This window comes from Leucoraja erinacea, chromosome 5 (genome assembly GCF_028641065.1).
Source record: "Leucoraja erinacea ecotype New England chromosome 5, Leri_hhj_1, whole genome shotgun sequence".
Lineage (NCBI taxonomy): Eukaryota > Metazoa > Chordata > Chondrichthyes > Rajiformes > Rajidae > Leucoraja > Leucoraja erinaceus.
In genome coordinates, this window is record NC_073381.1 from 9,466,359 (window position 1) to 9,488,401 (window position 22,043).

A 22,043-nucleotide genomic window follows, 5' to 3' on the forward strand; every position below is an offset into this window, starting at 1 on the left:
TTAAAACAAGACCTTGCAATAGTCATATTGATCTTCATAGATTAAAAATACATTAACTGAAGTTTTTAAATTAACTTTTGTGGCGCCATCTTGTGGCCGAGCCACATGTCTATCAAACCTTCGAATGTCGAACTCGAACTCTATCGTGAACGGGCGTGCTCTGGGCCGACCAATCATGCTGTAAGGGGGGCTGGCTGTCATGCGAGTAGAGAACAAAGGTGTGGGAGGTTAACTGATGTGCTCACGAACCACGGTAAGGTTTTTAGTTAAATATTAACTGAATGTGCGTGGGTGCCGGGCTGTATCGATTAATAAAGAAACAGAGTGTGTATACAACGCGTGGACCTCTACAGTGGTGATCCCGACGATCAAAAACGGCTTATTTTGGATTTTATCATGTTTGCAGCCAACAACCTAGACCAGCAAAACGCAGTTTCCATCAAACTGCCCATTTTCTGGACATCACAGCCCCACGTGGGGGCTGGAGACCCTGTGGGGACTTCCGCCGCCTCAACGACGTCACAACCCTCGGTACCCTGTCCCTTGCATCCAGGACATCACAGCCCATCTTTTTTTCCAAAATCAACCTGGTACGTTGCTACCATCAAATTCCAGTCCACCCGGAAGACATCCCCAAGATGGCTATCATCACTCTCTTCGGGCTGTTCGAGTTCCTGCGGATGCCTTTCGGCCTCAAGAACACCACTCAGGCTTTCCAACGGCTCATGGACATGGTGGGCCACGGCTGGATTTCCTGTTCATTTACCTTGACGACATCCTCGTCGCCAGCCGCTCTCGCCAGGAGTGCCGCGCACACCTCTGGCTGCTCTGCCAGCAGCTCAACAAGCACGGCCTGGAAATCAACCTTTCTAGGTGTCAGTTTCCTCGGCGTTGTGACGTCGTTGAGACGGCGGAAGTCCCCACAGGGTCTCCAGCCCCCAAATGCTTTGAGGATCATGTGAAGGGGAGATGCCCACATGCTGTCTGAGCAGCGCACAATGCCCATTTCCACATCAATCAGCACGGTGCAGTCCCGCTCCCGACCAAGTTCGAGGCTATTCGCCAGTTTCTCAAACACTCTACGGTGAAGGGATTCCAAGAATTTGTCAGCATGGTGAATTTCTATCATCGTTTCGTGCCTGCAGCCGCCAGGATCATGCAACCGCTGTTCAAGGTCCTGGTCAGCAAGCAGAGAGCGCTTGTTTGGGAGGACGCAGCAACGACCGCTTTCAACAACGCCAAAGAGGCACTGGCCAAGGTGACGATGCTGGTCCATCCACGGGCCAATGCGCCAACTGCTCTCACGGTTGACGCATCTGGCATAGCATCTGGCATAGCCATGGGCGGAGTGCTGGAACAACTGATCGATGGAAGCTGGTAGCCCACTGCCTTTGTCAGTCGTCACTCGAGACCCCCCCCACCCCTCACTTCCGACAGAGGTGCGCAGTTCACCTTCGAGTTGTGGTCAGTAATGGCCCGGCTGCTTGCCGCTCAGCTGCACCACACTACGGCCTACCACCCGCAAGCCAACGCCCTAGTGGAGCGTTTTCACCATCACCTGAAGGCATCCTTAAAGGCACGGTTCACGGGCCCGGACTGGATGGACGAGTTGCCGTGGGTTCTGCTGGGCATATGCACTGCCCCGAACTGGGTTCTGCTGGGCATATGCACTGCCCCGAAGGAAGAGCTGGCAATTTCCTCAGCCGAACTGGTGTACAGCACCCCGCCTACGGTCCTAGGGGATTTAATCCCGGTGGCACATGGACATCAGGAACCGCCCACGACCATGCTGACGCGCCTCCAGGAGAAGGTGGGCATGCTCTCCCCCGTCCCGCCACGGACTCATCCCCACGTACGTCCCAACCGCCCTCAAAGACTGCCAGTATGTTTTCCTTTACAGCGATTCTCATCGTACGCCACTGCAAAGGCCTTTCGAGGGACCTTTCCAGATGCTGCAACACGGTACATCGACTTCATCAACATGGGCGGTAGGCACGAGACTGTTTCCGTGGACCGTCTTAAGCTGGCACATTTGGACATTAATCAGCTACAGTCTCCGTGGTAAAGATATTTCCCACAGTTCTGCAGGATATGCAATTATAGGATTTAGACAGTGAAGAAATTAGGTGATATGAATTAGCAAATTGTGAGATTTGGAAGGGAACTTGCTGCCATGTCTTTTTAGGTTATAGATGTTGTGGGTTTGGAATCGACTATTGGTGACGATGAGTCAGATATTTTTAGTGCATTTTACAGATGATACAGAGGTTTAAACAGATGTCTTATGAAAAATAAAATGTAAGCAGTTAATTTCTTTCCTTATGAAGAAGCTCACACAACTTACTGCAATTCCTGATATGCTAGGGCTGCTTGCCTTGGATGTTCGATGCAGAAAAAAGCTTCAGAAAATCTTCTTACCTATCCAATTGGACAGAAGTGGAAGAAAATATTGTAACTACATAATTTGGTAAATTTCACATGGTAGATTTAAAAACTCTAAAATTAAGCTTCGTACTATAAGTACTTAATAAAATACTCCTGTTAAAGAATTTTCACACTTTTGCTGAATAACTTTGAAACTTTTCAGATGGAAAACATATTACCAGCAGAAGCCAATCTGAATACACAATAACATAGACAAAATTGTCTTCAAAATATTCAAATACAAAAATGACAGATTATGGAAAGAGATTCAGAACGATATAGATTGGTTCAAGGTGGGTCAATGTAAACTAGTTGGTCACATAAAAAGGAATTTAAAAGAAATATAGGAACTAAATGGAACAGTGGTTCATTCAACTGTTGGGATGGATGTGTAGAGTATTGCGAATCTGTGACCTTCATCTTGACCAAGGCAAAACAGGAAAACAGAACTACAAGTTGAAAGTGTATAGGAACACAGTATAAATTAACATGGTGAAAATTATTTTAAGACAATAAAAAAAGATAAGTACAGTACAGATAAGATAATAGGATGTTCCCGGGTGCAAAGTATTTCAACAATATGGATAGAGCGGAGAAGATTAAATTGTTAACTTGAGAACATAGGTTGGGTTTAGAGGTGATTTGATAGAACTGTTCAAACTCATCAAGGGACTAGAAGAAGTGAAGGCTGGAAATGTCTGGAAAATCAGAGGGCAGAGATGAAAGATGATTTTTTAGAAATAATTTTCAGGATCTAGCTGTCACTTGCAAGGCCAGTATTTATTGCCCATCCCCAATTGCCTTAGAGTAGGTAGTGGCAGGTGACTCCTTGTGCTTTCACTATGCTGCTGGAGGAGGTGGTCCAGGATTTAGACTAAACAACAAAGAAGGAACACCAATCAAACTTGTGCTGTGTTTCTATGTGCTGCTGCCTTCAATTTATTATTTCATGCATAAAGAAGCGATGTTTGAATTTTGTTGCTAGAAAGAGTAATGAAAGCAGATACAATTGTATTTGAGAAGAGATTTGGACGAATGCTTAAGGGAATATTAGTCACAGGAAAACAGGCTGAGGTATTTGACTGACTTGATTACTCATGCTGAGATGGCATGGGCTTGAGAGATCAAGTAGTCCCTTGAAAAGCAAAAGGAGGTGAAAACAATGTATTTAAAATTAATATTAAATAAGTGCTAGTACAACCGTAACCCTAACTTCTCTCCTGACTGATTAGCTTTTCTAATGAACAGTACTGGATAAATGTTTGAATGAGAATTAGAAATTAAGCTTCCGTATTTTTCATCCAGGTTGGCGAAATATGAAATAACATACACAAAGTCTTAAGGCACAGAGTCTGAAGCAGAAAGCTTTTCAATATATAAGAATTTCAACCAGTGATTATTGAAAACTGAATATGGAATATAGGAACGGAACAGCTGAGTTTAGAATTTCATACTGCTATGGGTTACGCTGACTGGTTAAACCAAAGAGCCCATTTCTATGTTGCAATTTGATGTAAATTGTAAGTAATTACCATTTTCTAATTTGAAATTAAAAGTTTTCACATGCAAAGGATACCATACTCACTCGAAGTGCATGATGTTCCTTTGCTAATAAAATTGAAATTTCTCCTTGCAGTGACACAATCTCTAAGAACTGTGCCCAAAGAGCCATCAATAAAGAACAAAGTTGTGCCAGATCCATGTTCACCCACTCTGGTAGCTCATCAGGATTTTCAAATTTCTGCTATAATTTCAAAACACAAATTGTGAGGCTTAATAGTTAATAAAACGTGAATTTAGCAAGACAACTGACCTTGCCACACTTACTGGTTCACATTGCTACAGCTCTACCTAAAGGGGAAAATAAACAACCTTTGTTTCCTTATGTGCTTATGCAAGCACAAAAGTGCTGTTAAATATTCAGGGATGTCTATTTTTAACACTCACGTTCTTGCCCACCAAATCAAATCACTTTAATTTTCAGCTGAAATGATTCACATAAAGAGGGGCAGATGCAGAAACACCTGCCCCTCTCTAGCAGGGTGACAATGCAATTCAACTATGAATGTAATTATGTGAATGCACTGGATGTTTACACAAAATTGCTTTTATTTGACAAAACATTCTAGCTGAAATTAATAATTTCACTGATAAACATGAAGCTAAACTAATACAAAAGGCTTACTTAGATTTATTCCAATTCTTGTATAATGAGATTTTATTGAGTTTTGTTGCACTTGCATAAACTATGCAGAATTTGTGACTGTAATTATGGAACACACTTTGTTATTCTGAAGCTGGCATAATACGTTAACAAATCAGGAAGCATATAAATATATTAAAATACATTTGAGTACCATGTATGACATGCATGATGTTCGTATTCATTTTATCTAAACATTTTATTTCCAAGCTTATTTAAGACTCCATATTCTGGCTTGGGCTATCAATTCATTAATTGAATTTGCAACCTTTGCTGGGGACAATCAGCCATGATCACAATGAATGGCGGTGCTGGCACGAGGGGCCAAATGGCCTTCTCCTGCACCTATTTTCTTTGTTTCTATGTTTCTAAGTACTGTGCAAGTCTGATTTAATGTCGGAATGTTGGTTTGGATCTGTCCTGGACATTTACAAATGCTGCAATTGATTAGGATTGAACTTTTGTAACTTAGAAATCTGTATGTAATAATGCTCTTACACCAGCTACTAGTTATTAGATTTGAAAACATAAAACATTGGAAAAACTCAATGCATCAAGCAACAGTTACATAAAGAGAAATCGTCAGTTTTGATTCTGCGACTTTTCATCAGAACTGGGATCAAAAGGATAGAAGGTTTTCAGTAGGAGAAAATGTAGGAGTGAGATATGGAGAACAAGGGAGAGTCTGTCGTTGGACAAGTTGAAATGTCTGTTGGTAGACAAAAGTGCTGGAGAAACTCATCCGGTGCAGCAGCATCTATGGAGCGAAGGAAATAGGCAACGTTTCGGGCCAAAACCCTTCTTCAGGCTGAAATGTCTGTTGTTGGACAAGTTGGCTTAATGGCAGTTACTTGGTCTGTGTTCGGTCTTGTTAACAGTAAGGTTGTGGGAGCTGCCCGAGCAGATTTTGCCAACATTTTCCATTTTCTCTTTTTATATTATGTTAGATCAGTTTTTCTTACCCTTCTGCTGCAGGCCTGGTTTGCTGGGCAGGTCTCATAATTTCCCATTAACAATGCATAATATGGACCAAGAATCTTAATGTGGTGTTAATCTCCACCATTAAACTATTTTAAATCACCCAATGACATATTTTTCCTTTTTTCCCCTAACATCTCACTTCCATTTTATCTCCTATTAAAAACCAAGTTGTATATTTATTCACTCTCCTAAATCTGAGAGTCCAGACCTGAAACGTCGACTGTTTCGCTTTCCACAGCTGGTGCCTGACCTGTTGAATTTTCCAGTATTTTTTGTTTTTATTTCAGATTTTCCTCCGCTGCCGATTGTTTTTGTTTTTCAGTCACTAAACCTATACTATTCATTAATATAGAGGCGCACTTCCAGATCAAATCCATTCTACAGCTCATAGAAATGATAATACACAAAGGGTAACCTCTTCAACAGATTCAAGTTTATAAAACTGTAACTATGATTTCTGTAAGGGCAAAGGTATTTGTATCAGACGCATACCTTTATCTGGTTACAAAGATCTGCAAGTCTAGCATCAACATCAATCTCCTCTGAAAAATAAAGCCTACATTAAAATGCATTAACTATTAGAAAAGCAAACACCACAAGAATAAAATGTTAAGATTTATGTTAAACTTGTTAACGAAATGCAAAACAAATCTGCAAAATACATTTTAAGAGAGTCACACAATTTTCTCTTAATTTGTTCAATCTTAGCAGTGAATCTACTTTTAAAAATTATATTGATTATTCTGGAACAAAGTAATCCACAGAAGACGATGAAGGTTTACTGTGAGAGGTTACATAGTTACCTATTAAGGCGTCCATCTGTGCTCTTGGATATTTTCTTCTGAGAAGTCGTTCATAAAGGACCTGCATGTTGGTCATGGCTAGTCATGGGATTGTACACATGTGCTTGTTACTTTATCTTTTAAAACTAGACCCTATCAATTTGTCTAAAGATTAGTTATTGGAATTGCAATACTCAAATCGGACTGCCACAGGCAAAGCTTTCAGTGCTTAAATTTATTATGTGAGCTTCAGCTATCATACTTGTAATATCATAGCAAAGCAAAAGATTAGCAGAAAAAGAGAAGCAAAAGTTTATTAGTCCAATGTTTTTTGCTAGCGATTCTGGTAATAGCAAAGTCAGCAAACCTTCACCGTAATACATTTCTCTAAGTATTTATTTTAGTACTTATCTAAGACATACTAAACATATTATACAAATGCAATATCTTATCGGGGTATGAGAAAGCAAGCAGCCACAAACCGTGCAAAGATTATTGGACATTATTTTATAAGATCTCCTCTTTGAATAGTTGGCAGGACTGAGAGGTCACTTTCACAACTAATTAAGAGGACAACCAAAAATTGGCAGTATTAGTCATACTAAAATCATAATTACATTTTCATATAATTCATGGGATTAAAGTCACTAATAAACTGATTTTACACAACAACAAGTTGTGTGTTCCTTTAAGTTTTATTGCCTACTATCCATCGGTTTAAATAGATATTTTTTAATTGAAATAAATGCTGAAGAAGTTTTTACTTGGGTGGATTGGGTGACTAAAAAAAAACCAAAACTCTATCTACTTGTGTTGCCACTTTCAGGAGCAATGGACTTGGAACCAAAGATCTCTCTATAGATCAATGCTGTTATAGATCTTGCCATTAACTGTATGTTTTCCCCTACATTTGACCAACTACCACTAATTCTCACACTTACTCAGATTAAACTTAATCTGCAATTATGTCTGCCCATTTCGGTATCTATATCCCACTGCATACTTTGACAGCCTTTCACACTATCCGCAACTCAACCAATTTGGGTGTCATCTGCACACTTACTAATCTACATTTACATCCAAATTGTCTGTCTACATCACAAGCAATAGAGATCCCAGCACAGATCCACGTGGAACTCCACTGGTCATATCAAGCCAGAATACACCTTCCATCACAACTTTCTGAGTAAGTTGTAAGGAGAGGTTTGACAGACTTAGATTGCTTTATCTGGAACATCAGAGGTTGAGAAGAGACCTGATAGAAGTATATATCATGAGGGGCATAAATACAGTAGACCGTCAGAACATTTTATCAAGGCTGAAAATGTCAAAGAATAAAAGGCATTGCTTTAAGATGAGATGGACAAAGTTTAAAGGAGATGTGCGGGGCATTTTTTTTTTGTTCTTTTACACAAACTGAGGTGAGTGCCTGGAACACACTGCCAGCGATGGTGGTGGAGAGAGATATGATAGTGGCATTTAAGAGGCTTTTAGATAGGCACCTGCAGGGAGTGGAGCGAATGGACCATATTTAGGCAGATGCAATTAGTTTATCTTGGCAACATGTACAACGCAATCACTGCGGGCACAAGGGCCTTTTCCTGTGCTGTACTGTTCTATGTCCTGCATTTGAGGCAGCTTTGAGTTCGCTCCCCACTTGGGCTGAGCAAAGGGTAATTTTGAACAGAACTGATTGGTTGTACATGCAGCTGCTGAAGAATACCTTGTTCCAGAATAGAACCCAGAAAGCTATTGTGCATTTTCTGGCAGCATGCAGATATTTGGCTAGATATCTCCAAGTGCCACAAGTCCTGTTCATGTCACAGTCCTCCAACACCACAGGACTTTTGGATCTGACTAAAGTCTATGTGAAGCCAAGTTCAACTCTGGAACTCTAGTGCACACTCCAGTCTGCACGATCTTAGCGGTCAGTGGCCTGGTTCAATGTCACAGCGGGTAAGTATAATTGAGGCTCCAACACAGTTGCATTCTTTGTCTACCTTTGTACCTGTTGGGGTACTAGCTTTTTGCCTGCCCCTTTTTTTAAAAGACATTTTGGATTATTGATTGATTGTATCTTCTCCCTTGAACTTACTATCATGTATGGCCCTGCACAAACTGTAAGCTGCAGACAGTATTTCTCTGGATCTTTGGAACATAAAATGACAATCTTCTTCATAATGCATCAGATGAAAAGGAAACAACTGACTATTTCATCCAGCACGTTTTCCATGAAGAATTGAAGTTTACAAATATTAAAGTTTGTTTAAAATTTACAAATAGACACTGGAAATATTGTTGCCACTTGTTGAAAAATTGAAAAAACGCAAATACTTTATACTTTTTACTGGTGTTCGTAGAAATAGTACAATTTTGAAGTCTTAAATTTGACCCCAATTTATTTTGTCAAAGTGCTGCTGTGCAAAGCATTGCAATAGTTATAGTTTTCACATTAAGGCGATCAAGCTATCTGTAATTCCATGGGTATAATCAGTTTTCTTATTTGATAACCATTTTGTAATACGTTGTTTTGAACCAAAGAAACTAACAAGGCCAAGACAGGTTTCATTGCGTTGTAACAGGATGCATATATTGTCAAGTTAAGTCTCTCACATTTGTGTCCTGAAAATTGAGATCAACTATACCAGATAATCTTTCCTTTATAGGGGGATGGCATATAAATTATTCATGTCGGAAATTATGTAATATCCAAGTTAACTGAGTACTGAGCAAAACACAAAGAGCAGGGGGAACTCAGCAGGTCAGGCAGCATTTGTGGAGGGAATGGACAGATGGCATTTCGGGTCAGGATTCAGATAGTTGAAATGGCATATTTCCATTCTCTACACAGATGCTGCCTGACCCAGAGCTCCTCTGTCATTTTGTGCTTTGCTCAGGATTCAAGTATCTGCAGTTTCTTGTGTCGCCATTAAACTGAATACTGCTGTGTTGTGGCATGAACAAGCATTTAAGTTTCTACCTGCATCATGTTTCAGATTTGATGCATTTGTCAAAAATAATGGCATTCATGCAACGAAGAAAAAAACAAGCATTTCTTCCACACTTAAAGTAGAACAGTAAAGTAGCATGTAATTCCATGCTATGTTTACTTCTTGGAAGCAAAATTCTACACTAAAGATTTTGAAAGGAATATCATATCCACAATTGAATTTATCCACAGATAAATAGAAAAACCTAGAGTAACTCAGCAGGTCAGACAGCATCTCTGGAGAAAAGGAATAGGTGACGTTTCAGGTTTTAGACCTTACTTCAGACAGAGTCAAGGGAAAGGGAAACAAGAGATATAGATGGCGACGGTTATCAAACACTAAATTCCCTTCCCATTTCCACATTGACCTTTCTGTCCAAGTCCTCCTCCATTGTCAGAGTGAAGCAAAATGCAAATTGGCGGAACAACATCTCATATTTCGCTTGGGCAGCTTGCAACCCAGTGGTATGAATATTGATTTCTCTAACTTCAAGTAACTGTTGCATCCCCTCTCTCTCCATCCCTCCCCCAGCCAAGTCACACCAGCTTCAAAGTCGTCTTGTTGAGTTTCATTGTCTGTTATCGTTTTCACCTAGCACACAGTTAACAATGGCCTGTTTCCTTTATCATTGTTAGTTTTTTGCATATCTTTCATTCATTTGTTCTATATCTCTCTACATCACCGTCTATATATCTTGTTTCCCTTTCCTCTGACTCGGTCTGAAGAAGGGTCTCGACCCAAAATGTTACTTATTCCGTTTCTCCAGAGATGCTGACTGACCCCTTGAGTTACTTCAGCTATTTGTGTCATCTGCGGTTTAAACCAGCATCTGCAGTTCCTTCCTACACATCAAATCTATTAAATGGATTACTTCTGAAACATTGAAATTAGTGATTCAAGGGAATAAACCAAATATTTTCAGCTAACAAGGCACACTTTTAAGGCCTTTGCATTTCCATCTTGTCCCGACAGTGATGCTCTTCACAAGACTGAAACTTGGGTTAGAAGGTTCATTTATTAATGAAGTGGGCCAATATTCCCAAGTTAATAAGAATGAAAGATGACCTTGTTGCAATGTTCATAAATAGGCTTGAACGAGTGGATGGCAGAGATGAGAAGAAACATTTTCACCCAGAGGGAATTCCTGACTGAAGAAGATTTAAGGTTCTGTTCCTTTGCACATTCAGGAAAGTAACAGAAATGGGATAGGTGCAAGAGGTTTACATTGATGTAGAAAATTAGGCAAGTGGAACACGAAGGGACAAATAGCCTTCTCCTGGTTCTACTTTGGTTTTTTATTTTACTGGGTTTTAAAGGAGTTTGAGGCAATGTATCAACTAGAATACAGAAACCTGTTTTGTATTGAATACTGAAATATTTGACAGGTTAAAGAGGTCAAAAAACAAGCATTGTTTAGAGAATTAAACAAATCTAAAGAAAATAAATTTTAAAGATTTATTTTAAAGTAAGCATTATTCTGATTCTCCAACATATGAAAGAGATCAAAGAGATTTAAAATTCAGGTCAAAGCACTTCCTTGATGGAGAACAGAATTCAGAGAAAATATAACTTTTTTTATTGGATACAAAATCAAAGTAATTACATAAATGCAGTTAATGACTCTCACCAAACAGCCAGAAATGTTTACGCCTTTCTCAACCTGCATTGTTCTATTCTAGAAATCCCGACCTCTCACCCAATGAGGAATTTGCAAGGAAAAGGATAAATAAACTAATTACAATTGAACACCCTTTATCTCACAAGAAAATACCCTATTTTAATACAGTTGAAGTTAGGCAAACATCTTCCAATCCTTGGTTCATAAAAATGTTTAACGTCTATTGCTCAGTTACATGTCTTGGGAAAGGAATGTGTGAGATGGATTTAATATATTCCAGTTAAAATTGTTATTGTTTCTTCGATTTAATAAAATACACAATTTAACAAGATAATTGGATTTCCAGCATATTCAAATCCAACAGAGCTGAGAACGGATCGAAGAGTGAGGACAGAGTGCGATATGGAATGTTTGTGTGAATGGAGCATAGTGGGAAAAGAAGGCTTCAGGAAAAATACAAAGATGGGGTGAGTTATATCTAGCCCAGAGCACACAAACTTAATGTAGTGTTCAGCATACCCAGTGGGTTGTGGAGGGAGGTTGGAAGTAGGTCACACTTAAATTGGCCTCCACACAATATAAAAACGTATTAATCCATATTCTTCAATGAAAATGTTCATCTCTTTTTCCTACTGAGAGACATGAAACCTGAAGATGTACGAAGGCAGATAAATCTCTTGGTCCCGATAAGATATATCCAAGGATGCCATGGGAAGCTAGAGAATAAATTGCACGTTCAGGGTGAGATATACGAATCATTGTGAGATAGGGGTGACGTGCGGGAGGTCTGGAGGGATCACTCATTCATCTGTGCTATCTCCTATTCCTACCCGCAGTAGCACATGGTACCGGGAGTAATCCTGAAATTACAACTCTCGGAATCATGCTTTTTACTTAGAAACATAGAAAATAGGTGCAAAAGTAGGCCATTCGGCCCTTCGAGCCTGCACCGCCATTCAATTTGATCATGGCTGATCATCCAACTCAGTATCCTGTACCTGCCTTCTCTCCATACCCCCTGATCCCTTTAGTCACTAGGCCCACATCTAACTCCCTCTTAAATATATCCAATGTACTGGCCTCAGCTACCTTCTGTTTTTAATCTATTGCCCAATTCATAGTCAATATGAACCTTAGCAAATCTCTGGATAACGTTCCAAATGGTAGGCTTCTATGGAAGGTTAAATCACATGGGTTCCAGGGAGAGCTAGCTAACATATTACTGAATTGGCTTTATGGTTGGAAACAGAGGGTGGTGGAAGGTTTTTTCCCCCCAGATTGGCAGCCTGTGACAAGTGGTGTGCCTCAGGAAATCAAAGTTGGGCCAATAGCTGCTTGACATTAATATCAATGGTTTGGGTGCATAATTAGTAATTTTGCAGAATAATAATGAAAATCGGTGGTGAAGATGGTTATCAAGAATTACAGCAGGATTTTTATCACCTGGACAAGTGGGCCGAGACATGGCCAATGCATTTTAATTTGGATAAATGTGAGGTGTTTCATTTTGGAAAGTCAAACCAGGACATGACCTTTGTCATAGAAACATAGAAAAGAGGTGCAGGAGGAGGCCATTCGGCCCTTCAAGCCAGCACCGCCATTCATTGTGATCATGGCTGATCGTCCCCAATCAATAACCCGTGCCTGCCTTCTCCCCATATTCCTTGATTCCACTAGCCCCTAGAGCTCTATCTAACTCTCTCTTATATCCATCCAGTGATTTAACCATATAACAATTACAGCACGGAAACAGGCCATCTCGGCCCTTCTAGTCCTTGCCGAACACTTATTCTCCCCTAGTCCCATCTACCTGCACTCAGACCATAACCCTCCATTCCTTTCCCGTCCATACAACTATCCAATTTATTTTTAAATGATAAAATCGAACCTGCCTCCACCACCTTCACTGGAAGCTCATTCCACACAGCTACCACTCTCTGAGTAAAGAAGTTCCCCCTCATGTTACCCCTAAACTTCTGTCCCTTAATTCTCAAGTCATGTCCTCTTGTTTGAATCTTCCCTACTCTCAGTGGGAAAAGCTTATCCACGTCAACTCTGTCTATCCCTCACCAATGCCTTGTACAATTTTAACATTACATCCCAACTTCTATACTCAATGCTCTGATTTATAAAGGCCAGCACACCAAAAGCTTTCTTTACCACCCTGTCTACATGATTCCCACCTTCAGGGAACTGTGCACAGTTATGCCTAGATCCCTCTGTTCAACTGCATTCCTCAATTCACTGCCATTTACCATGTACATCCTATTTTGATTTTTCCTGCCAAGATGTAGCACCTCACACTTATCCGCATTAAACTCCATCTGCCATCTTTCAGCCCACTCTTCCAAATGGCCTAAATCTCTCTGTAGACTTTGAAAATCTACTTCATTATCCACAACACCGCCTATCTTAGTATCATCTGCATACTTACTAATCCAATTTACCACACCATCATCCAGATCATTGATGTACATGACAAACAACAGTGGACCCAACACAGATCCCTGTGGCACCCCACTAGTCACTGGCCTCCAACCTGACAAACAGCCATCCACCATTACTCTCTGGCATCTCCCATTCAGCCACTGTTGAATCCATCTTGCTACTCCACCATTAATACCCAACAATTGAACCTTCTTAACTAACCTTCCATGAGGAACCTTGTCAAAGGCCTCACTGAAGTCCATATATACAACATCCACTGCTTTACCTTCATCAATTTCTCGATTCAAGACGATTAGTCAAAGATGACCTTATATATATAATATAAATAATCTCCAAGTATCCTTTCCATTAATTTGCCCACCACTGACGTCAAACTAACAGATCTATAATTGCTAGGTTTACTCTTAGAACCCTTTTTAAACAATGGAACAACATGCGCAGTACGCCAATCCTACGGCACTATTCCCGTTTCTAATGACATTTGAAATATTTTTGTCATAGCCCCTGCTATTTCTACACTAACTTCCCTCAATGTCCATGGGAATATCCTGTCCGGACCTGGAGACTTATTCACTTTTATATTTTTCAAAAGTGTCAGTACTTCCTCTTCTTGGCCTCCACTGCCCACTGTGGCAGGTAATTCCACAATTCCACAAATTAACAACTCTCTGGGTGAAAATTTTTTTCTCACCTCAGTCTTAATTGGCCTCCCCTTTATTCTAAGACTGTGGCCCCTGGTTCTGGACTCGCCCAACATTTTTCCAGTATCTAGATTGTCCAGTCCTTTTATAATTTTATATGTTTTTATAAGATCCCCCTCATCCTTCTAAACTCCAGTGAATACAAGCCTAGTCTTTTCAATCTTACCTCATTTGACAGTCCCGCCATCCCAGGGATCAATCTCGTGAACCTACGCTGCACTGCCTCAATCACAAGGATGTCTTTCCTCAAATTAGGAGACCAAAACTGTACGCAATACTCCAGATGTGGTCTTACCAGAGCCCTATACAACTGCAGAAGAACCTCTCTACTCCTATACTGAAATCCTCTTGTTATGAAGGCCAACATTCCATTAGCTTTCTTTACTGCCTGCTGTACCTGCACACCAACTTTCAGTGACTGGTGTACAAGGACACCCAGGTCTCGCTGTACCTCCCCCCCCTTACCTAACCTAACCCCATTGAGATAATAATCTGCCCCCTTGTTTTTGCCACCAAAGTGGAAAACCTCACATTTATCTATATTATACTGCATCTGCCACGCATCTGTCCACTCACCCAACCTGTCCAGGTCACCTTGCAATCTCCTAACATCCTCTTCACAGTTCACACTGCCACCCAGCTTCGTGTCATCCGCAAACTTGCTAGTGTTGCTTCTAATTCCCTTTTCCAAATCATTAATATATATGGTAAACCGTTGCGGCCCCAACATCGAGCCTTGCGGCACTCCACTCGCACTGCCTGCCACTCTGAAAAGGACCCGTTCACTCCTACTCTTGTCGTGAACAATAAGGTCCTGAGAAGATTTGTAGATCAAAGGGATCTAATTCCCTGAATGTGGCATCGGAGTACAAGTTCCCTAAATGTGGCATCAAAGCTCATTGGGGTGGTGAAGGCAGCTTTTGGCACACTGGCCTTGTGTTAGTTTTAGTCACGCAGCTATGGGGAAGATACCTTTAGGCTGAAAAGAGTGCAGCAAAGATTTTTGAAGATGTTCCAGGACACGGGGTCCTGAGGTAAAGGACGAGACTGGGCTTGATCGGACTTTATTCCTTGGAGTGCAGCAGGCTAAGACGTGATCTTACAGAGGTGTATATAATCATGAGGGGATAGATATGCTGAATGCACAGAGTCTTTTCCCAGGGTAGGTGAATCAAGAACTCCAGGCCAAAAGTGTAAGGTGAGAGTGGTAAGATTTAGTAGGAATCCGAGGGCCAACATTTTCAAGCTGAGGTGGTGGGTATGTGTAATGAGCTTTCAGAGGAAGTCGTTGAGGCAGGTACATTAACAACATTTAAAAGACACATGGATAGGAAAGGTTTAAGAGCTATATGGGGCAAATGCACACAAATAGGACTAGTTTAGATGGGGCACCCCAGACAGTATGGATGACTTGGATCAAAGTGCCTCCTTCTGTGCTGTAATACCATGACTATAATGGAGTTAACATTCCCTCGACATGTAACTGTTTCTCTCTCCATAGATGCTGCCTAACCTGCTGAGTAATTCCAGCATTTTGTTTTTATTTCAATTTTCCAGCATCTGCAGTTCTCTCATTTTCAATTAACTGGTATCTTGTAGAAATATTTATCTGGCTCAGCATTTGTGAAATTCATAATTCAAAAATAATAATTTCCATTTAAGTAAACCTGCTTACCTAGTTCCATCCTGCGAGATGAAGGCAATTCTTTTGTGACCATAACAAAGTAGTTGAAAAGGCCCTTATAAGCCAGTAGTAAGCTTGAACAGAGATTATAATGGAAATTGTAGGCGTGTTGCATGCAGGGTTCAGGTACCATAAAGTTGCTTCCCTGAAAATGAATGGAGATGTGAGGGGTAAGTTTTTTTTTTTTTTTACACAGAGAGTAGTGGGGGCATTGACAGGGGTGGTGGTGAAGGCAGATATATAAAAGCCTTTTAAATGGCACTATTGTAAGCACACGGAAGTGCAGGGAATAGAGGGATATGGATCATCTACAGGCAGACGAGATCTGTTATAGAAAAGTAGCCAGGGAACATAAATTAGGACCAGATGTTGTTGGACAAGTCCACTTCAGACATTGGGAGTTGTTTAAAGACCAGAGTATTGATCAGAGTAGAGGACCAACAAGTTCCACTATGGAGGAGGAGTAAGGATGTCATGGGTAAGGGACCTTGGATGACCAGAGTGTTTCTAAATTTGGACAAAGAGAAAAAGTATATTTAAGATGAAACCAGACAAGGCCTTTGAAGAAAATAAAGCAAGATGGAAAGAACTCAAACAGGGAATTAGAAGTGCCATCAGGGGACATGGAATGTCAATGGCAGCTCGGATTAAAGAAAATCTTAAGGTTTTTATATTTACATTAAAAACAAAAGGGGGACCAGCGAGAAGGTAGGATCGCTCAAAGGGTAAGGGAATTTAATCTTGGAATCAGAATGTTTGCAAGCATATTTTTCATAGACATTGTGGGCCGATGAGCTGTACTGTACTGTTCTATATATATTGTGTTCTATTACAAAATATAATTTTGAATATTCCTGGTTAAAGTGAACCACATGTACCTCGGAACTCCATGAAAGATAACTCAAGATGAATAAATTAGTTAGACTCTTTGTTGGTCATTTGAGCAGTTACATTAATGTTCAGAACTAGGATCAAGGGGGAGCTCTTAACACACATGAACAGGTTTAAAGGTTTTCAGTATAGTTGCTTAACCATGCAGAAAACGCCTCTTAGTGAGATACACAACGCCTCTTAGTGAGATACACAAATGAAGAACCTGCAATTTTTTGTATTACTGACTTCGAGACCTTTATCTATGTTGTACAAGGCAGCAAAAAGCCTGATTTTGCCCAGTAAAATTCTATGAAGGGTGTGGTAAAAGAATAAATCTGAGGTTCCCAAAAACAGAATGTTTTATTTCAGAAACCCATTAGATTTGGGGAAGATGCGTTTAGTGAAATATGTTGAAGATGGCAGCATATATCATTGGATGACACCTAATGGCTAGGAAAGTGGGGACGAGAGGGTATATCTCACACTGGGCAGAAGCTGAACAGATGGCAAGGATACATTTTTGTCTGCCATGCCAGAGGGGAATCATTTGCTGAAGGAAAATTACATTTCAATTGCTCTTGCTTGGTGGGTTTCATCATCAGTGCAGGAATAATGGAGGTTAACAGGACCGTCTGAAGAAGGGTCTCGACCTAAAACATCACCCATTCCTTCTCCCCAGAAATGCTGCCTGTCCTGCTGAATTACTCCAGCTTTTTGTGTCTATCTTAGGATTGAAGGTCCCTTTGGTTTTAAATGGCACCTACAAATATCATGTATCACATCTTCCACTCTGATTAACCATAGAGCTCTGTTTTGATTGACATTTCCATTCCTTTTTTCCTAGAGTTACATTAATTACTCAAATCATTATGTCAGAAAAGCCAAGAATTTATGGAGAAGCAAAATGATTCAGGTGCTTAAGTACAAAAATTATTAAACGGCCAATACACAAATACAAGTAATCAAGAAGGTTCATCGAATGTTATCTGTTATTACATCGTGATTGGAATTCAAAACTGAGAAAGTTACCTTTCAATTGAACACAACTTTGGGCAGGACATTATGCATACCATATTAAATTTTTGTGCACCAAACTCCAGAAAATAAATTTACATTTGGACAAGGTTAGCACAGAATGAAAAGGATATCAAAGCTAAAAAGAATAAATTATGAGAATCAGTAGCATAAACCTGACCTGTATTCTACAAGGTTGAATAATTATTTTGTAGGAAAAAGAGATTGTAGATGCTGGAATCTGGAACAAAAATCAGGACATTGCAAAAACTTAGCGAAGGAAGCAGTACCTATGGAGGCAAAAGGGTTAAGTTAATGTTCTAGGTCGAGATCCTGCATCAGGACCGAGATTCAAGAGGAAAGATTGCCAGTGCCAGCATAGACGTACAAGGGAGGAACAGGTAATTGGAACCAGATGAATGGCCAAATGGAGCCAGGTGGGGGAGACGTGAGGTTGGTAGCTCATAGGTTGAATCAAATGGGAAGGGGATGATGGGCAGATAAAACAAGATGTGGGCGAGGAAGTGGTGAGAGAACAGAAAAAACAATGTAGCTGTATAGGACTTTGGTTAGGCCACATTTGGAGTACTGCATGCAATTATGGTTGCGATATTACATGAAGAATGCGGAGGATTTGGAAAGGGTGCAGAGGTGGTTTACCAGAATGATGCCTGGATAAGGGGGTATTAGTTACAGCGAGAGGTTTGACACATTTGGCCTGTTTTCTTTGGAACACCAGGGGTTGCATGCAAACTTGATGGAAGTTATGAGAGGCACGCATAGGGAAGACAGATAATCGTTTTCCCAGGAATGAAGAATCAAATACGACAGGGCATAGTTTAAAGGTGCTAGGGTCAAAGTTTAAAGGAGATGTGCAGGCAAGTTTTCTTTTTTACACAGTGCGTGCCTGCAGTGCCTGGAACTTGCTGGTGGGGATAGTGGTTGTGGCAGATACAACAGTGGCTTTTAAGGGATTTTTGGCATGTAGGGAATGGAGGAATACGGATTATGTGCAGGCAGATAAAAAATGGTCTTGGCATCATGTTCAGCTCAGACATTGTGGGCCGAACGGCCTGTTCTTGTGTTGTATTTTTCTATGTTCTATAATCTGATGGGTTCAGACCCGAAAACATCGACTGGGGCATTCAGTAGCTGCACTGAGTGCCCCAGTCTGTCAAACACCAGTAACCACTGGAAGCCTCTGTACTTTGTCTCAGTGATTCCCTTTAAACAGCCATGTGACAATGAGATCACTTTTACTGCTTCATTATTGCAAGGGCACCAGTGGACAACAGCCCTTAACCAGCAATTAGCCTGCAGTAATGTGAGGAACAGATGTTTGTACCTGGTTCCCCGTACACCAGCTTTGTCAGCACATGTCTATGTACAAAATGGTATAATAATCCCTTTCAAGACCGATTCCACTAAAAATCTTACTCCTGGGAATTCAACCTGTTTGCTCAGCAAGATTGTCAACATTTTAGATTTTCAATAACTTTTCAATTTTCAACCATTATCATAGCGTAATCATAAACTGACATGATTATATTTGCTTACATCGGGCAACAGTTGTTTTGTATAGTTACTGCCAAAAACCACAGTCTCAAGGGATGGAATAGCATAATCTTTGCTTTGCGCTGGGGCATTCCTGTTTAACCAAGTATTCTTCAATGGACGAGGAAAGCTAAATATGAAACAAAATAGAGCGTCAGTTCAAATTATTGAGAAAACATGCGAAAGCCAAAGGCTCTAATTCACACAACCAAAAGATGAAAGAAAAGTCAATACTGAAAAATAGCGTCAGTATTTTTAGCACTGAGCATTCCCAGAACACAGCTATAATGCAAACAAAATAGATTGCAAGACCCGTTTCTGTCCACTAAATTCTGACACAATCTCTAGTTTATGCATATGACAATATTTTATATTTTCGCACCAGATATCATTGCAGCCAGATTCATGATGTTAATTATGTTAAATCATGCCTGATTTGATTACATTTCCCAAATAAACTGAATAAACTAAAGTGAACAATGATCTTTGAAACTTTCAAAGTAAAAGAAACACAAATTACGATTGTGTAGCAGAAATTTAAATCTAGGCCCCAAAGAAAAATGGCGCGCCATATTCTAAAATAAAAAAACCTGATGGAAAATCATACAACTATTTTATCGAAAGGAATCATGCAATATTAAATATGCAGACTACACATGAACAAGACCACCAGGTGGCACTGTACATGGCAACCTCGCCGACAGCCCGTCAGTCCCTTTCTTCTTTTGTTGTTTTTAGTCTGTTTTTACTTCTATGCTTCAGTGTATCTTCAGTTTTTGTTTTGTGTGGTAATGGGGGAGGGTTTGGGGAAACTTTTTAATCTCTTCTATCAACGGAGATGCAACTTTTTCCGTATCGTATCTCCGTCCGTACTGCGGCTTTAACATCATGGAGCTGGCGTTCCCTTTGTTAGGGATCAACTTCGGGAGTTCCAAACACAGGAGCTTCGACCACCCCGATCGTGGGAGCCTTGATCGGCCCAATGCGGGGGGCTTTGATCGCTGACTGCGGGAGCTTCAATCATCCTGACTGCGGATGTTTCAATTGCCCCGACTGCGGGAGAAGAGAAGGAAAGGTACAAGTTATTTGCCTTCTATCACAGTGGGGAATGTGAGGTAGCCGAAAAACAAGATGGACGTGCTGCCTTCACTGGCGAAGACTCGGAGGGAGTGCCGTGAGTGCAGTGATCTCACTGAGAGTAGGGAAGATTCAAACAAGGGGACATGACTTGAGAATTAAGGGACAGAAGTTTAGGGGTAACATGAGGGGGAAAATCTTTACTCAGAGAGTGGTGGATGTGTGGAATGAGCTTCCAGTGAATGTGGTGGAGGCAGGTTCGTTTTTATCATTTAAAAATAAATTGGATAGTTATATGGACGGGAAAGGAATGGAGGGTTATGGTCTGAGCGCAGGTATATGGGACTAGGTAAGAATACGTATTCGGCACGGACTAGAAGAGTCGAGATGGCCTGTTTCCGTGCTGTAATTGTTATATGGTTTCTGGGGACATCGTTCCATGAGGACATCCCGGAGTCTAGTGTGGGTGTGGACGGCATTCTGACTGTTCGGGTGGATAGGGACTGCAGAGAGAGTGACAGCAGTCGGTACAACTCTTGTCACATCATGGTGAAGGAGCGTGTGTGTGTGGCCTGGACATTGAACTGATGGTTGTGAGTCACCGCTTATACTATGTGCCCTGGGGATACTCACATGACGCTGTGGTGGCTGTTTCAGTCCATGTTTAATCTTTATGTAGTTACATATCTTGTTTCTTCATTAGGATGGAGAGTGACATTGTTAATTCAGAAACAAGGGTTCTGAACTTAAAGAAAGGTAACTTTGAGGGTATGAGACGTGAATTGGCCAAGATTGACTGGCAATTGGTTCTTAAAGGGTTGACGGTGGATATGTAATGGAAGGCATTTAAAGACTGCATGGATGAACTACAACAATTGTTCATCCCAGTTTGGCAAAAGAATAAATCAGGGAAGGTAGTGCATCCGTGGATAACAAAGGAAATCAGGGATAGTATCAAAACAAAAGATGAAGTGTACAAATTAGCCAGAAAAAGCAGCCTACCAGAGGACTAGGAGAAATTCATTCCAGCAGAGGTGGACAAAGGGCTTAATTAGGAAAGGGAAAATAGATTGTGAAAGAAAACTGGCAGGGAACATAAAAACTGACTGCAAACGTTTTTATAGATATGTGAAGAGAAAGAGATTAGTTAAAACAAACGTAGGTCCCTTGCATTCAGAAACAGGTGAATTGATCATGGGGAACAAGGACATGGCAGACCAATTGAATAACTACTTTGGTTCCGTCTTCACTAAGGAAGACATAAATAATCTGCCGGAAATAGCAGGGGACCGCGGGTCAAATGAGATGGAGGAACTGAGTGAAATCCAGGTTAGCCGGGAAGTGGTGTTAGGTAAATTGAATGGATTAAAGGCCGATAAATCCCCAGGGCCAGATAGGCTGCATCCCAGAGTACTTAAGGAAGTAGCTCCAAAAATAGTGGATGCATTAGTGATAATTTTTCAGAACTCTTTAGATTCTGGAGTAGTTCCTGAGGATTGGAGGGTAGCTAATGTAACCCCACTTTTTAAAAGGGGAGGGAGAGAGAAAACGGGGAATTACAGACCAGTTAGTCTAACATCGGTAGTGGGGAAACTGCTAGAGTCAGTTATTAAAGATGGGATAGCAGCACATTTGGAAAGTGGTGAAATCATTGGACAAAGTCTGCATGGATTTACGAAAGGTAAATCATGTCT

General features: G+C 40.7%; 2 protein-coding genes across 9 annotated transcripts in view; both read right to left on the minus strand.

The window, feature by feature from the left end:
* The window catches only part of sdhaf4 (succinate dehydrogenase complex assembly factor 4), a 139,505-nt gene that overhangs the window by 47,726 nt on the left and 69,736 nt on the right, over positions 1-22,043 (minus strand). The gene's annotated exons all lie outside the window — the stretch shown is intronic.
* Positions 1-22,043, minus strand: part of fam135a (family with sequence similarity 135 member A) — a 117,264-nt gene that overhangs the window by 29,430 nt on the left and 65,791 nt on the right. For 3 of the 8 annotated variants that reach the window (XM_055635028.1, XM_055635023.1, XM_055635024.1), the window contains 6 exons: positions 19,276-19,402; positions 15,823-15,976; positions 6,412-6,489; positions 6,101-6,150; positions 4,010-4,168; positions 2,345-2,418 (listed from right to left, as the gene is read on the minus strand). In XM_055635028.1, coding sequence (XP_055491003.1) covers positions 2,345-2,418; positions 4,010-4,168; positions 6,101-6,150; positions 6,412-6,489; positions 15,823-15,976; positions 19,276-19,402 — 642 coding nt within the window. The remainder of the gene's footprint in view (positions 1-2,344; positions 2,419-4,009; positions 4,169-6,100; positions 6,151-6,411; positions 6,490-15,822; positions 15,977-19,275; positions 19,403-22,043) is intronic. The other 5 variants (XM_055635030.1, XM_055635025.1, XM_055635031.1 and 2 more) reach the window with 3 other exon arrangements.